Source organism: Neofelis nebulosa, chromosome 5, assembly GCF_028018385.1.
Source record: "Neofelis nebulosa isolate mNeoNeb1 chromosome 5, mNeoNeb1.pri, whole genome shotgun sequence".
NCBI classification, from domain to species: Eukaryota; Metazoa; Chordata; class Mammalia; order Carnivora; family Felidae; genus Neofelis; species Neofelis nebulosa.
The window spans coordinates 157,805,026-157,822,481 of NC_080786.1; the positions used below are offsets into that span (position 1 = coordinate 157,805,026).

The window sequence follows — 17,456 nt, forward strand, 5'->3', positions numbered from 1 at the left end:
GGAAGGCCCGAGAGGGAAAAGTAGCAACTCCTGCCCTGCCCACCTGCCAACCAGCGTGGCCCTGAGGCAGCGGCGCCCTAGCTGGGATTGGCTAGGAGTGGCTTTCTCCAGCCACCCCTTCCAGCTCCTTGCTTCTCAGGCTTCTGCACGATTGTGTAACATGGGGATAAACAGCCCTTTTTTTCATGTTATGGTGGTTCTATTCCCAGATGACCCACTGTGATTTGGCAATCTACCTATGTTTCTTAGAACCCCACTGGCTGGCTTCAGAGAAAGTAAACACATTTACTCCTTTATGGCTCTCCCATGCAAAGACAGGTACACCTTTTAAAAAACAAGTTTTCATCTCCACATTTACATCCTACCTATTATTCTATAGAACTTGCCATATAATGCCCTATATAATCTATTAGCATAATATAAAATTGATTTATTGTTATTATCTGTCTCCTGTAAATAGAGAGTTTACATGTTCCACGAGGACAAGGAGTTTCTGTCTGATTTGTTCATGGATGCAGCTTTGGTACCTGGGCATGGCAGTGTTTACTGAATTGAATGAAATTAAACAATGCAAACAGACCTCCCAAGTAGGCATATTTTAGAGTAAGGGTATACAAAGTATCGTAAGTAAGTAGGCTGTTCGCTGCACAAAGGAAAGTAGCCTTGTATTCAAACACCAAAAACTTGAGAAGCCCAGACCAACGTCCATATTCATCTGCCCCCAAAATCTGCCCTGTCTTTACACATGACACCCCAGAGAGGAAAAGTGCCATGCCACTGGTTCAGCTGCAGACTGGGAGAGCTCATGAGGAATGAGGGGGTGCCCCCCTCGGCAGGAGAATGCCGGGACTGGCGTGGGTTTAGCTGCAAGGATGCGGACGGCAGCCATCAGGTGAATACTTACTTTTCGATAACCGGCCTTCAAGTGTACGTGCCTCGCTGCACGGTCCGTACAGATATGGAATTGTGACATAGGCCCCAGTGGCCAAACGCAGTATTTAAGACAAGCCAAGAGACAGAATACCAAACTATATTTACTGTTTACAGTAGCAAAGGACAACAAATAATGTACAAATTGGGGAATAAACACAACAGAGCCAGCAGACGTCCCACCCATGCCCAAACAGCAAAACACAAAGGAAATGCGAAACATCTTCAGCAAGATTTCAGGCAAGCAAGAGAGGACGGTCATGGCCACACTCCGGGACTAGAACAAGGCAGCAGTGGGTCCATACAGAACGACAGGAGGAAATCTATCAGGGCTTAATTGGTACAGATCCCAAAACATCTCACAGAACTGCAATCACGTACTAAAGCGTAAACCCCGTAGCTGTTTGCAAAGCAGCACAGCCCAAGTCCAGGAGGGCAACGCGGGGTCACCTTTCTGTGGGCTTCACTGGTAACACACTTGGAAGCAGGTCTTTTACACAAAAACGTTAAGTGCAATACTGAATCTTGCTTTTTAATATATAGACCATAATTATTCATCCGAAGCAAATGCGAGGAGAAATCTGAGGCCACGGCACTATTACCAAGTGAGAAATGTGGGGGTTCCTTTCGTCTCTATTCAGGGGAAAAGGGTTTTTGCTGCATTGACCTTTGCCCGTGCCGTGGCACCGGGCACCAGGCAGTGGGTGGCGATGGCTCCTGGACCCCAGACCCCGACCACAGGGCCACTCGAGGAGCGGGGCACCCAGCGCCATGTTACTGAAGGACCTGGTTATCCTTCATTTTACCTTTTAAAAACACATTCCAGTATTTTCCCTTCAACTTTACCATATTCTAAAATGCAACACTTAGCATTTTAAAAACCTGTGCCTATACGAAATAGTGACACTTTGTCTCCATCGCCAAATTGCCCCCAAAGCCTGTCCAACGGAAGCATCCCCACTGTGGTGCTGGGAGTGCTCAGCTGGAATATGCGGGGGCGGGGGGGAGGGGCGCTCAATACCTGGGGTAAGATCCCCATCTAGACGAAAACTGAACCTGCAGACCACAGTTTGGGCCAATGTTCTGGGGCGGCGGGGGGAGGGGGGACGAAAATGAAAGCAAAAACAAACCAAAAGAAACCTCGCAACTCATCTTACACAAAGACAAGTGTGACTGGCCGGGTGTCAGCGGTGGCCCCCTGCAGACAGAGTTCTGAATTGCCCTCGCAAAATGTCAGAGAGGAAAGTAATTTTGGTGACTGTCCTCGGGTCTCTGCAGACTCCTTTGTGACTGGCATGGCCACTTGTTCACTATTCAACAGCAGACGCAAGGCCGAAGACACGGTGGGGACGGTCCTTGTAGAGGCGGCGCCCTTAGCGACAGCGGCTGTCCCGCGAGCCTCCCGTCTGCTGCTGGAACACGTCGATGGTGTCCTCGTCCTCCATCTCCAGCTGGTGGGGGGCGGCGTGACGGGCACGGGGAGAGAGCGACAGCGGTTACTTTCCTCACTGTCACAGAACGGACCCGTCTTCCTCACCCTGGAGGACGCCGTCCCCAAACCCGTCCTCGTGTGTCCCGTGCAGGGAAAAGATGCTGGTTTTGGATCTCCAAGAAGCCCTGTCCACCCCCAAGCCTCCCCTGACGGAACTTACAAAAGAACGTGCAAAGCTAAGGACGCTGGTGGAAAAAGTTAAGACTCTGGGGCGCCTGGCTGGCTCAGTCCGTACAGCAGGAGACTCGATCTCAGCTGTAAGTTCGAGCCCCATGTTGGGTGCCCAGGTTACTTAAAAAAATAAATAAAACCTTTGAAAGAAAGAAAAACCGCGTCTCATTTAAACATAAACAAGTGTCTAAAATTTTTCCTGAGGGGCGCCTGGGCAGCTCAGTCAGGCGAACGTCCGACTCTTGGTTGCAGCTCAGGTCGTGATCCCGGGGTCACGGGACCGAGCCCCGTGTCAGGCTCCGTGCCAAGAGCGTGGAGCCTGCTTAAGATTCTCTCTCCCCTCTCTGACAAAAAATGAAATAAATACAACTTTTACTGAACATGACGCAAAATCGTTTTCCAATCAGACGCCTCTAACGAGCGGTGCGGAGTCCTGGGGACCAGCAGGACCACATACCTCATGACAGGCGCAGCGGGGTCATGCCCGTGAGCTCCAAAGCAGGCTGAATCTAAACCGCACAAGCGGGAGCACCGCTGGCTGCCCCACTCTGGCCCTTCCCTCTCCCCCCTAGACCAGGGCAGGGAAGCCGCAAACGTTTCCCGCCTGCTGCTGCTTTCCCCCACAGAGGGCACACGACCACCTCGCCTCGTCCGCCCTTCTCTGAACACAAGGAAGCTTCTGCCAATTGAAACAGGCTGTTTGGCTGGAAGCGGTAAGGTTTCCCAGAAACACAGAGAAGGCGCGCTGGGGCCGGCGGGGAGGGCCTCCGGCCCCGACCCCGGTGCCAGCCGCGTGGCACCCAGGGGCGGGCAGAGGCACAGCCTCTGGCTGCGCGGTCCCCGCACGCGAACCAGTCCCACGATTCCCACGACTCCGCAAAGGGGAGAAAACGGGCACCCTCGCCACTTTGCAGACGCAGAAGGTGGGGACTCCGCGAGGGTCAGTGGCTCTCGAGCACAAGGCCGTCCTGCTGACCTCAAGGCCGAAGCCCTCCTCACCGCAGCGTGATGCACGGTGACGGGACGGGGGTGTGGGGGCTACGCGGAGGAGAAACCGCGTGGCTGATAACGACGGCTGTGCCTGTCCTTGGCACCCATGCCCCGCGTGCATAAATACGGAAAGGGCACGAGAATCAGGACAGTAACTGAGCTGCAAGTTCGGCGTCCAGACGGGGGGTGGGTGGAAACCACGTCCGGGAGAGGTGCCAGGGGGGTCTGCGTGACCCTCGTCCATGACCCGGACGCAGCCGCTCAGCACCCGGTCCTCCTGCCCCATCCCCCGGTGTGGAGGATGCTATGTGACCAAGTGCACGTTTCTCATTTCAAAAACTTCAGAACATTCAGAATTTAAAAATGAAATAACCTAGGGGGGCCTGGGTGGCTCAGTTAAGCATCCGACTTCAGCTCAGGTCATGATCTCACAGTTTGTAGGTTCGAGCCCCAGGTAGGGCTCTGTGCTGACAGCTCGGAGCCTGGAGCCTGCTTCGGATTCTGTGTCTCCCTCTCTCTGCCCCTCCCCCACTCACGCTCGGTCTCTCTCTCGCTCTCTCTCAGAAACGTACGTTACCAAGAAAAGTTAAATAACCTAATAACTAAAACCATTAAGAAATGAAGAGTATTCTGCACGAGCACCCATCAGCAGCTTTCAAGCCCTTCCCAACAGGAGCGGGTCAAGCGCGGCGGGAAGGAGCCAGAAAGCGCACACACACGGAGCTTTCGTACCTGCGCAGGGGTGTCTGTTTCATTAATCGGCTGCCCGTCAAACCTGAATCTAATCTGTCTCATTGACAAGCCCTGAAAAGGAAAACCAATTATCATTAGATATTTCCAGATAACACATTAATTCCAAAAAATAAGACATTTATCTCAAAACACCTGAATTCTGAACATAGAGGTTTTTGATCCACTTGATTATAAAAGCTTGCCAGTAGGCCTACAATCTCTTTCACGTGATGCCCCAGCAGGGATAATTCCAGAAACCACTGCTCTGACACTCTCCAGCTGCTGCGAGTGCCCGGCCCCACCCACCCCCTCATTTCCCTTGAGGAGCCAGCACAATCCTACACTGTTGGAGAGGGGCGCCTTGAAAACTTTCTGAGAGGGGCGCCTGGGGGGGCTCTGTCAGCTAAGCCTCCGACTTCGGCTCAGGTCATGATCTCGAAGCTCGTGGGTTCAAGCCCCGCATCGGGCTCTGTGCTCACAGCTCGGAGCCTGGAGCCTGCTTCGGATTCTGTCTCCCTCTCTCTCTGCCCCTCCCCCACTCATGCTCTCTGTCTCTCAAAAACGAATAAACGTTTAAAAAAAAAAATGTTTTTTAAACTCCTCCAAGAGAAGCCGTCAGGTAAGGACGAGGCCTGTGGTCAAGGGCCGCGTGCGGGTGGGAAGCAGTCCTGACCCCCGGGCCCGGGGGGGCTGCAGCAGAGCGTTTCTGTCCAGGGAGCAGCACAGGCAGACTTTCTGCGTCCCCAGGGCACGGCGAACATGGTCGAGGAGAAAAAGCACCTCCTCTTAAAAAGCAATTCTGACTTCGCTTGAACACAACAGGCAGCATGAAAACATGCATCTCTGCTCCCCCTGAACCTCCTGGGAAGACATAAAACAACGAAGGACAAAGAAAACAGGAGAGGAGAGGGGCCAGCAGGCAGACGACATGGCTGCTGGCTAGGGGCTGCGGGGCTGTGGACACCAGACCCCAAGGTCAGGGTGGCGGTGGGGGCAAGACAGGGAGCCCCCCAGGCCTAGGGACCTGCACACGGGCACCCGGAGGCAGAGATGTAGCACGCAGCTGATTTTGGATGACTGCCTCAAAGTTCCTATTGGACCCCCATATCGGGGCCCCCCAAGCCCCAAGCAGCGGGCACCTCCCAAGGGCAAAAGGTCTACTTCCTGGAGAGGTCAACACTGAGCCCTGGACTCAGGATACTAGGGACGAGTGACGCCAGCCCCGTTTCGCCCATCCGGCTGCACCCCCAGGGCACAGGCAGGAGCCCGGGGGGGCCCCTTCTGGGAGATCTGCTGCCTCACAGGTTGCGACGCCTGGGAGCCCCCCCACAAAACCACCAGTCCTGGCAGGTCACCCCGTGGTGGCGAGTGGGTCAGCAGCTGTCTGGGCTGCATTCTTAAATATGAGCAGTTCACCAGGACTCGGGGGGCCGTGTGAAGACAGGCTCAGGCACGTGAGACATGTAGCCAGCAAGGAAGGAAAGCACCAGACCCAGGGGACAGGAGGGGCCAGAGGTCACACACACTAGAAATCCTCCAGGAGGCAGAAAACGAGCGTTACTGACTACTGGGGAAAGAAACCCTCAGAGAACAGGGAGGAATGAAGACCATTTGGAAATTAGACGTCATGACAGAAGCAGGTCTGTCCGCATAAGGTGGGAACAGAAAGTCGAGAGGAGCTTCCAGAAAGAAAACCGTCAGGAACGCTAAAGCCCAGTCAGTGCCAGGTGGGCAGCGATGATCTCGAGGGACAGCTCCAGAAGAGGTGACTCCAACATGCGTGGGCATTCTGAACACGGGGGACAGGACGGGAGAGGCCAGTCACGGAAGAACCAACGTAAGTCGTGTTTCCTGAACTGAAAAGTTTCTATGTGGAAAGTACCGGAGGGGTGCCTGGCTGGCTCAGTCAGTGGCGCGGTGGAGCATGTGACCCCTGATCTCAGGGTCGTGAGTTCAAGCCCCACGTTGGGTGTAGAAATTACTTTAGACAAAAGAAAGTAAGAAAGTACCGAGAAAGTGAAGGGGGCGATCGTGCTCTCAAAGCACATGAGGGCGAGGTGTCCAGACAGGAGAAGGAGGTCCCAAAAGCTCTCAGAGAAAAGCAAAGTGCATTCAAAGGACAGAGGATCAGAATGTCCCCGAACTCGCCGCACCAACATTAGAAGAACGCGAGGTGATAACTCCAAAAAAAGAAAATGACTTTTCTAGAAATTCAACCTAGAAATCTACGTGCAGCCAAATAGTGAAGTGTGAAGGTTCATGAAAAGCAAATCATTTTCAGAACAGAGTCTCAAAGACGCTGCCCTTGATAACCCTTCGAGTAAGATGCTGGGAGACGGGATGAAGATTCATCCAGAAGACACACAAGAAGCCTCCAGATGGATTCCAGGGTGGCTCCACGATGACAGCTGTGCCACCGGTGTGGCCCGGGCAGGAAGGGGCAGGAGGGCGGCCGGACGCCAAAGATGTGCCCGCAGTGCCCAAGGCCAGGTCCTGTGGAGGTACGGTACTTGTGGAGACCGTGGCTGACACGTTACTGACGGACACCCAGAAAATCACACACAACCACCACCTGACCAACAGAAACCCGACGTGGACAGGAGCCGGGCTCCGGGGCAGCACCCGGCACATTCCAGGGCAATCTACTGGAAGGACAGGGGCAGGGACGTGAACAGACAGCAGGGTCAGAGAGCTATGACTTTCCACCCTTCTTGGGGGAAAATAGTCTCCACGGCCAAAACCATGAAGAGACAGAAACAGAAACCTATTTACCAAGAAAGAGCGAAAGAAACAGTTGAAGGGGCTGGGAGTGACCGCCTCAGAGGAGCAAGTCTGAAAAGAAGGGAGAAAAAGAGGACGGCACGTAGGATTTTTATAGTGTTTTTTAGAACAAGCCCAAGGCATCATCAGAGCCAAGACGGAAACCAACCAACCACCAGCATTTGCAAAGCATTCGGAGCAAGGCCGCCTCCCACCAAAGGGAGCAGAGGCCGGGCGGGCCACGCGCCACGGCGATGCCACAGCGATGCCGCCACGTAGGTCCTCGGGTGGTGCAGAGCCCCGGGGCGAAGGGAGCCCCCGAGCGAGAACGAGGACACGGGACACGGCGGCGGGAAGCACAAGCGTTGTGTGAGCCCCAAGTCTGTCGAGACGCTGCTGACCCGGAGGACAGCTACAGCAGCCGGCCCGCCACCGCGCGGGGGGTGCCGGCCAATCGCTCCGCTGCGCACACGGCCGAGCAAAGGGAGGGAATCAAGCACTTTCCGCAAACCGCAGTGAGGAGGGCGGCGTGCGCACACACGTGTTCCGGCTGCCGCAGAACCGCACGCGCGCTCACTGCTCTGCAGCTGAACGTGACCCCGGCTGCATCAGGAGGACCCTCCAGACTCCAGAGGAAGGGCAGGCGGTGTGACAGGTGCGCACGAGGAAGAGCTGATGGCGGTGACCGACAGGGGCACCGGATAACTGCCTGCCCCCGAGGAAGACCACGCGCGCGCACACACGACACGCACATGCGATGCACACGCTGCACACACCCCCGCGCACACAGGACATGCACACGCACTGCACACACCCGCGCGCACACACAAGACACACGCACTGCACACGCCCACACGGCCTGGCCCTCGGCAGGGCTGCACGCACCTGCCTCTCGCAGTACGCCTTCATCAGCTTGCTCAGCGGCGTGTGTCTCTTGATTTTGAACTGGACGACGGAGCCATCCTGCCCGGCCACTTTCAGGTTGATGTGGTCGTTCTCGGTCTTCACCCCCTCCTGCAAAGACACGCAAAACCGGGTCTCAGGACCACATCTCCAAATAGCCGCCGTTTTCACACGCGAGTCTGGGGGTAACTGCTGGGGTGTAAGTCTTTAATTTTTTTTTTTCAACGTTTTTTATTTATTTTTGGGACAGAGAGAGACAGAGCATGAACGGGGGAGGGGCAGAGAGAGAGGGAGACACAGAATCGGAAACAGGATCCAGGCTCCGAGCCATCGGCCCAGAGCCCGATGCGGGGCTCGAACTCACAGACCGCGAGATCGTGACCTGGCTGAAGTCGGACGCTTAACCGACTGCGCCAGCCCTGGGGTGTAAGTCTTTAAAACGAACAGGGGTGCCTGGGTGGCTCGGTCGGTTAATCGTCCGGCTTTGGCTCAGGTCACGATCTCGCGGATTGTGAGCTCGAGCCCTGAGTCAGGCTCTGTGCTGACAGCGCGGAGCCTGGAGCCTGCTTCAGATGTCTCCCCCTGTCACTCTGCCCCTCCCCTGCTCACGCTCGGTCTCTCAAAAATAAATAAATGTTAAAAAAAAGTTTTTTAATAAATAAATGAAACTGAACTCTTAAAGTTCTCCTGCGATCTAGAGTCACTCCTAGGACTTTCATTTTTACACACAATTCACTTTTAACTTGTATTTGTTAAGCATCTGAGTGAGAGGAAACAGCGCGCATCTAAAAAATTTTCAGATTCTAAATTCAAAGGGAAAAATCTGCTTAATAAATCCAGAAAAAAAATTCCATCTTTGTTATAAGATTACTCTTTTTTATTAAATTTTTTTTTCAACGTTTTTTATTTATTTTTGAGACAGAGAGAGACAGAGCATGAACGGGGGAGGGGCAGAGAGAGAGGGAGACACAGAATCGGAAACAGGCTCCAGGCTCCGAGCCATCAGCCCAGAGCCTGACGCGGGGCTCGAACTCACGGACCGCGAGATCGTGACCTGGCTGAAGTCGGACGCTTAACCGACTGCGCCACCCAGGCGCCCCTGTTATAAGATTACTCTTAAACCACATACTCACAGGTTGTACAGACTTATACAGACTGGGAAGACAAGACAACGAAGGTTCACGACTAAGAAGAACCCTGAGCAGCAGGCTCTTGGGGATGCCTGGGTCCCCGAGCCACTGCCCAGAGCCATGGAGGGCGGCCACGGCAGGTGCTGTGGGCACAGGGCCACCTCACTTATTTGGTACTGCCGGGGAAGACAGGAGTCGTTTATTTTGAACAAAATGACGAAGCTGGCCTGAGCCTTTTCAGAAATAAAGTTTAATGTCAACTGTCACACACCCCCGCCTTTCTCTGGCACATCCTGTGGGGGGATCCGACCCACGAGGGCTGAGGGCAGGGGGCAGGGCTCCTCTGTACTGCCTCTGCCTCCACGGCCGTTCCTATCCCTCCCTCGGTGCCCAGGCACTCGGGTTGCTGGGGACACGGAGGGCTTCGGGAGAGCAGCAGCCCCAGGACACAGGTGGACCGGCCGGTGGCCTCCTTCTCTGGAACATGGACTCCGCTATGGGCAAGCGGGCAGTGCAAGCGGGGTGTCCAAGGTGGGAGCTGGGGCGCTCCCGTGAGCACCCCCCTCTCCCCAGAGACGAAGGATGCATTTGTTGAGCGCTTTTTTTTTTTTTTTTTTTCAAATAAAGCTTTTATTTTGGAATTTACAGAAAAGGTGCAGAACTGGGCTCCAGCCGCACACCCCCCTTGCCGGCTCCCTCTCACCTCAGCACCCCACACGCCACACCCATCTGGCACCTGAGAAGCCAGCACTGGCGTGCGTCTCTAGGAATGGGACGCCAAGCTTTCCCGGCATTTTCCCAATGCCCCCACTAAGGTCCTTTTCTGTTCTGGGATCCAATCCGGGGTACCGCATTCATACCTGCTTAGAGAGAGAATTTTTTTTTTCAATTTGTCTTGTGTTAGAATACACGTAACATAAAATCTACTGTTTAACCACTTTAGGTTGGGATGAAATACACTCCTGATGTCCTACAACCTTCATCGCATCCATCCCCGGAACCCTTTTCATCCCGTGGAACTGAGGACCCTTGCGTGGCTTCCACATTGTAGCTATTACGAAGGACGCTGCAGTGAACGTGGATGAACAAGGGTGGCTCGGAGTCCCTGCTTTCGGGGTTTGGGGGCCAACGCCCTGAAGTGGGATCGCAGGGGCATGCGGTAATTCTATTTTTAATTTTTTTAGGGACACCCATAGTGTTTCTCCAGTGACCACCCCATTTTACATTCCCACCATCAGGGCACAAGCGTCCCAACAGCTGCACGGTCTCACCAGCGACGCGTGTTTCTGTTTTCTTATAGCGGCCACCCCGCGGGTGTGAGGCGTATCTCACTGGGGTTTTGATTTGCGTTTCCCTGTTAGCAACACTGAGCATATGTCACGTGCTTTTTGGCCATTTGCGGATCTTCTTTGGGGAAATGTCTATTCAAGAGTTTGGTCCATTTTTGAATAAGGTTCTTTTTTGGTGCTGTTGTTAAGGGTGATCTACATATTCTGGATATTAACCCATTATCAGATGATTTGCAAATATTTTCTCCCACTCTGTGGGGTGCTTCGGACTCTACAGATGGTGTTTCTTGATGCATACAATTTTTAATTTTCAAATAGTGCGATTTGTCTATTTTTTTCTTCTGTTGCTGTGTCTGTGCTGTCACATCCAGGAAGTCGTTGCCAAGTCCAATGTCAGGAAGCTTTTGTCCTAGGTCTTCTCCTGAGAGTTTTGTTTCAGGTCTTACATTTGGGTCCTCGATCTATTTCAAGTTGTTTTGTGCATGGTGTGAGGTAAGAGTCCAACTTCATTCTTCTGCATGTGGATAGAGAACGCATTTGCTTTTTTAACGGAGAGATATCGACGTGTCAAAACAAACAGACACAGCGCCCAGGACGCAAACAAGCCAGGCGGTGGCTGCAAGTCCAGGTGGAGGAACATGGCAGGAGGGGCTCAGGGAGGGTGCTGGGGGCACCAGCTCCCTCGGGGGCTGTGGGGGCAGGGAAGGTCACAAGCCCCTCTCCCTGCTTAAACCAATGGCCTGTCCCAGACCCCTAGCGAGTTCCTAGTAAACAGGAGTGAAAGAAAAGAAACAATGGCCTCAAATCACTAAGGTCAACCCTCTGCCTCAACCAGAGGGGGCTGTTTTCCCAACTGACCCACAAGGTTTTATCCCAGCACCGTGATGGCTTGGGATCGTGCCTCCTGCCCTCTCCAGGCTCACAGGGCACAGCCCCGCCTCAGTTCAGAAGTAGTGAAAACAGGGGCACCTGGCGGGCTCAGTCAGCTGAGCATCCGACTCTTGATTTCGGCTCAGGTCACGATCTCATAGTTCATGGGTTTGAGCCCCGTGTCCGGCTCTGTGCTGACAGTGCGGAGCCGGCTTGGGGTCCTCTCTCTCCCTCTCTCTCTGCCCCTCCCCTGCATGCTCTGTCTCAAAATAAATAAGTAAACATCTTTTCTTTAAAGTAGTAGTTAAAACAAGTTCACTCAACTGAACTGGAACATAGAAGGCGACCACCTAACAGTAAAGTTTAAGTACAGCAAAGCCACCGAGTGCCGCACGTATTTACGCATCAGTCAGAGGAAGCCCCAGAGAACCGTAAAGGCCTTTAATATTTGCCTCACTGAAGACAATCCGCCCAAGATGGGAAACTGGTATAAAGGCTGAGCTGGTAAAAAGCAAAGGCTCCGACCACATCTGGAACGAGGAGGCTGTGCGGGAGTGTGACCTCTTCTCAAGTCACAGCGAGGACGGTGCGAGCTTCCACCAAGGCCTGACGGGGGCTCCGGGAGGGTCCACCCAACCCCAGCTCTGCCTCCTGTGTGTACGGAGGCTGGGCTCCGGTCTCTGTGCAGAGGGGGTGCCATCTCCAGTACCAAACAGGCTGACGTCGGAGGCCACCTATATGCAAAGCACTCAGCTCAGCTGATCTTCCACTTGGGCAAAAAAAAATAGACCCCAACAGTGCAGACAAAAAATACACACACACACACAATAAGAGCAGGTAACATAACGTCGGATCTTCCTAAGAACTGACTGCCAACGCACCGAAGTGAGGGGCCAACACCAGGGAGCCCCAAAAGGATGGGGAGCACACCGCAGAGGGCGCGACGGGAAGGGGGGGAGCACACGTCAGAGGGTGTGATGGGGAGGAGGACAGGACAGCGACCCCGACGCGGTAGGTAAGGGGGAGGTGCACAGTAGAGAACGCGACGGGGAGGGCGGAGCGCACACCGGAGGAGGTGATGGAGAGGTGGGCGGGCACACACTCTGAGGACGTCGATGAATAAGGGAGGGCACACACTGGAGGGCGCAGCAGGACGCGGCCGGGGCGGGCTCGCCGCGGGTACCCAGCGTGCGCCCTCTCCGCGCCCTACGAAGACATAAGGGGGATCGTCCAGACCCCGCAGGGCGGAGGCGCGGACCGCGGGGTCCGAAAGGGCAGCAGCCGGGAAAGGTCTCAGCGAGAAAGGTCCTGGGAAAGCACGGCCCCGGAGAGAAAGGGGTAGTGGGGCAAAGGTCAAGGCTAGGGGTAGGTCCCGGATAGGGTCGCGGATGGGAGGAGAGGGAGGGTGAATCCGGAGGTGGCTCAGGGGTCCCGGCGGGGAGGGTCCGGTCAAGGGACGCGCTCCCCGCCTCTGTGTCCAAGGTCCGCCTGAGCGAGGCTCCGAGAACGGCAAGGCGCCCACGAGCCGAGGGGCGGGACCCGGACCGTCAGGGCGGACCCTGGGTGGGGCGAGGAGCGCCTCGGGGCGGGGCCGTGCCGGGGCGGGGCCGGGGCGGAGCCTGGACGGGGCGGAGCAGCAGCAGGGCGGGGCCTGGGCGGGGCGGAGCCGTGTAGGAGGGGGAGGGGAGCGGCGCGGCGTGCGGGGGGAGGGGCAGGAGGCCCAGGGCGCGGGGAAACCCCGCAGACACCGCCTCCCCTTCCCCCTCCATCCCGAGGTGGCGGAGGGTGCCGGGCGCGGACCGGGGCGGGGGGCGGCGGGGACGGCGCGAGCGCGGGGCCGACCCAGGGGCCCCGGCCCCGCGCCCGCCGGCCCTTACCTTGGGCTTTTCCTCGGACATGGCTGCGCGCGGCGGCGGGAGGCGGCGGCGGGGAAGCAGGCAGCGCCGGAGCGGGCGAGTCACGCTCTCGGCCCGCCGCTCTCCCGCCGCAACTGCTCGCGGGGCCGCGCTTTGCCCCCCAAATCCCTGCGTGCCGGTTGGCCGGCGCGGGGGTCACGTGGAGGCGCGCGTGCACGAGGCGCGTGCCCCGAGGCGTCGGGCGCGCGCTCGGCCGGGCCGAGGTTCCTGGTGGTTGGAAATGCGTCACGGAGCGGCCCCGCGCCATCCGGCCGTTCCGACAGCGGGACAGCACGGGGCACCGAGGGGCCCGGGGGCGCACGGGAAAGGCGGGCGCGCCCAGGATACTGAGGGGCCCTGGGGCGCACAGAAAGGGGAGGGCGAGCACAAAACCTGGGGGGGGGGGGTGGGGGGGGCTGGGGGGAGGCTCCGGGGGCGCACAGGGAAGGGGGACGCCCAGGACACGCAGGGGCCCCGGGCGCACAGGAAAGGGAGGGGCGAGCACAAGGCACCGAGGGGCTCCGAGGGCACACACGGGAGCGCGGGGGCGCCCAGGGGAACGCCCACAGGCAGGGGTCAGGGACCAGGATGGACACGTTGTCTTGGCGCCTGAGAAGGGCCTCTCCGCCTCCTCGGTGCCCTCGTCCATCGACCTGGTCCTTGGCCTGCTTCTGCTCAGCCGGCCAGGCCCAGGCACGCCCACTCGTTTCGCTAGTGCAGCACGGTTTTTCAGAGGAAAAGGAAGCAAAGGCCAGTCTGGTGAACCATCTCTGGTGACCACAGGGGACCTGGTGAGTGAGTGTTGCCTCACAAGGCAGCCCCACTCCTGGATAAGGTGAGGAGCCACGCGTCCAGTTAAGAGGAGCCGCAGGGGAAGGATGGAGACCCAAGGCTGAGCCACCTCTCTGCACCACCGCTAGAGACCGCTTGCAGGCGTTCATTCAGCAAGCCCCCACGCACCCCAGAGCCTGCGCCCTTCACCGGGACAGAGGATGGACAGAGGCGTGTGGAGGGCCTTCTCGTATGGCCACTTATCTCCTGGTGGAGCCAGGCTTCACCCCTAGCTGCGTCCCCCTTCTCCCCCCTTCTCCCCTTACCAGTCCCCATCACGGCCTTCTGAGTCTGGTGAGTGGAGGCCCAGCCCCTGGGGGCGCTGGTGGGGTGGGTGCAGGAGGCTGTCTTGTGACCGCTTTCCTGAGGTTTGTGGAATGCACGCTACATAGCAGAAACCGAGCGCATAGAGAATCTGAACAACACGATTAATTACATATTAGGTCTCTAAGAGGAGATCATTAAGTTGTAAGAAATCATACAGGGGGAGGGTTCCGCTGAGGACGCGGAAAGCTGGAACAATAATTATCCCGGTCTGAAAACGAGAAGCTGGAAAACCTATAAAACCATAGCTTTCCTTAAACTATCGGCGAGCTGGGATTGCAGCTTCCCCGTCTTTGAGTCCGGGCCCCTCCAATCTGCCTGCTCTCGGGGACTCTCAGAGTCCTTGGACGGCCGCCCACTCCGCCTGCACCTCACGTCTCTCCTTCAGTTTGGGAAGATATTTTTCTAGGTCTAGAAATCTGAGCTTAAAGTCTTTGAAGGTGTCCCTTCATTGTCCACATTGTCGGAATACATCCTGGGCCCGGCCCTCTGGAGGTCTCCTGTCCCTGGAAAGGAAACGGGGTCCCCACAGAAGTCCCAGCCAAGATCCAAGGACATGGGGCCGGACCTCGGCAATAGAGTCTCCCCGTTGCCCACCGCATACACACACCCTGTGCCAGGACAGCACCAAGAAGCAAGTGTGAGTTTATCCTGCAGCACAGGGGATGCCAAAGGAATCTGAGGTCGGTGAACACTAAAGAAACCGTAACGGCCACCGAGCCCAGACTCACTCGACTCCCACCTGCTTCACTCACCCCCTACGGAGGCAGCCGAACAGAGGAGGGATGTTCATTTCCAGATAGAAATATCAGTAACCTCAGTCTCTGTTGTCCGGTGGACAATATCGGTGTTCTACAAGACGCACACACAAAGGAGAACACCCATAATCAAGACACGACAATCAGCAGAACCAGATCCAGATACGACCTAGAAGCTAGGATTGTCCAACAGGATTTGCGTGAAGGCTCTGGCACAAAAGGTAAGTGACGTGAAGGAAAAGGTGGGGAATGCCAGCACAAAGATGGAGGCTGTGAGGGAGTCCAACGGAAATGCTGGAAACAGAGAGCAGCGTGACGGAGAAGTTGCTCTCAACCAGCTCACGAACGCAGTCAACACAGACGCCATGAACTTCCAGATAAGTGCGTAGAAATCACCCGAACTAAACAGAGGGAAACAGGTGGGAACCCCTGAGAACCCAAGAGAACACAGCAAACAGAAGCCCTGGAATGAGTCATTTCACACGGTCTAATGTGTGTCACTGGAGTAACAGAAGAAGAGAAAAGGGGCAGAAGAAATATTTGTAGAAATAAGGGCTGGGGGCACCTGGGTGGCTCAGTCAGTTGAGCATCTGACTTGGCTCAGGTCATGATGGCACACTTCGGGAGTTCAAGCCCCGCATCAGGCTCTCTGCTGTCAGGCTCTGTCCCAAACCTCTGCTGTTGGGCTCAGAGTCCACTTCGGGTGCTCTGTCCCCTTCTCTGCCCCTCCTTCACTCACACCCTCTGTTTCTCTCTAAAGAAACTTTAAAAAATAATAATAGTGGCTCAGGTTTTCTAAAAATTAAGACATCATGGCACAGATCCAGATTCAGAAAACTCACCTGGGATTTCTACGTGTACCAGGCACACTAGGAGCCCTGTCTAAGCTGGCAAAAACCAAACATAAAGAAAACATCCCGGGGCACCTGGGTGGCTCAGTCGCGTAAGTGTCTGACTCTTGGTTACGGCTCAGATCAGGAGCTCACGGTTCGCAAGATGCAGCCCTGTGTCAGCTCCACACTGAGCGTGCAGCCTGCTTGGGATTCTTTCCCTCCCTCCCTCTCTCTGCCCCTCCCTCATTTGTGCTCTCTCTCTTTCTCTCTCTTCTCTCTCCCAACATAAATAAGTGAACGTTTAAAAAAAGAAGGGGTGCCTGGGTGGCTCAATCGGCGAGCGTCCGCTTTCCACTCGGGTCATGATCTTGTGGTTTGTGAGTTCAAGCCCTGCATGGGTCCCTGCTGTCAGCACAGAGCCAGACGTGGGGCTCAATCCCATGAACCATGAGATCATGACCTGAGCCGAAATCGGCCGTTCACTGACTGAGCGCCCCCCAGGCACCCCTGCTCACAGAATCTTGAACTTTGCCGTGGTCGGTTAGCTTGAAATAACAAACGTCCTCTGCGTTCTGTAGAGCGGTGGTTCTCAAAATCTGGTCCCTGGACCAGCGGCATCCACATCACCTGGGAGCGTGTTACAAATACACTTTCTTGGGCCCCTTCCAGACCTGCTGGATCAGAAACTGGCGGGGCCCGGCAGCCTGTCTTCACAAGCCCGCCGGGTGATTCTGGTGCTGCTCGCGTTTGGGAGCTGGACAGGCAAAGCTGCCTGGACGAATCGTCAGCAATCTGATCAAGCCCCAGGTCCCGGTGCGGCCGGAGGGGGTGGGGCTGACATTCTGCATTCTCTTCCAGCCCCCTGGTGAGGACAATCTGCTAGATCTTGGGCCATGCCGCCCTCCCTCCTGCTTCGGCAGTGCCTGAGTCACCAGGTGCATTTCAGAAGCGACCCTCTTGCACCCATGAAGTCTGGCATCGATGGGCTTAAAAATGTCTCAGGGCACCTGAGGGGCTCAGTTAAGCATCCAACTCTTGACTGCAGCTCGGGTCACGATCTCAAGGTTTGTGGGACTAAGCCCTGCATCAGGCTCCGCGCTGTGAGTGGATTGGGATTCTCTCTCTCCCTCTCTCTGCCCCTCCCCTGCTCACGTGTGTGCGCTCGCCTGCTCACTCGCTCTTTCTCAAACTTAAGAAAAAGATTCTCTCTCTCTCTCTCTGCCCCTCTCTAAACAAGCATGATTCCTAAGGTGCAGGGACAGTGGAGGATCACCAGTGTGGGTGTGGAGGAAAAGCCTGAGGCCCCCGGGGCTGAGTGCTGGAGCGGGTCTATCACGTGCACCCTGCCCACCTCTCCCGAGCCGCAGTGAGGACGCTCTGTGCACCGAGCGGCTAAGAAGTGCACAGGTGAAGGTGACCCCGTGCGCCAGGTACCGATGTCAGCACCTAACGCTGGATGCAGAGAGGGAGCAAAGAGCACACCACAAGTCACCCAGGGGGAGAGGGAATCAGAATTCTTTGAGCCACAGGGATCGTGCGGGCTAAGTG

The 17,456-nt window shown here is 56.1% G+C and overlaps 2 protein-coding genes across 2 annotated transcripts in view; both read right to left on the reverse strand.

Moving 5' to 3' along the window:
* Positions 1 to 8,070, reverse strand: part of UBE2G2 (ubiquitin conjugating enzyme E2 G2) — a 49,575-nt gene extending 41,505 nt beyond the window's left edge. Inside the window, exon 1 of the mRNA XM_058732220.1 lies at positions 7,961 to 8,070. The gene's annotated coding sequence lies outside the window, so the exon portion shown is untranslated. The remainder of the gene's footprint in view (positions 1 to 7,960) is intronic.
* Positions 1,015 to 13,274, reverse strand: SUMO3 (small ubiquitin like modifier 3). Its single transcript, XM_058732225.1, has 4 exons — positions 13,145 to 13,274; positions 7,961 to 8,089; positions 4,316 to 4,387; positions 1,015 to 2,381 (listed from the first exon to the last, which is right to left on the reverse strand). The coding sequence occupies exons 1-4, from the start codon at positions 13,163 to 13,165 to the stop codon at positions 2,304 to 2,306; spliced, it is 300 nt and encodes a 99-aa protein (XP_058588208.1). The 5' UTR covers positions 13,166 to 13,274; the 3' UTR covers positions 1,015 to 2,303.
* Positions 13,275 to 17,456: the final 4,182 nt, after the last annotated feature.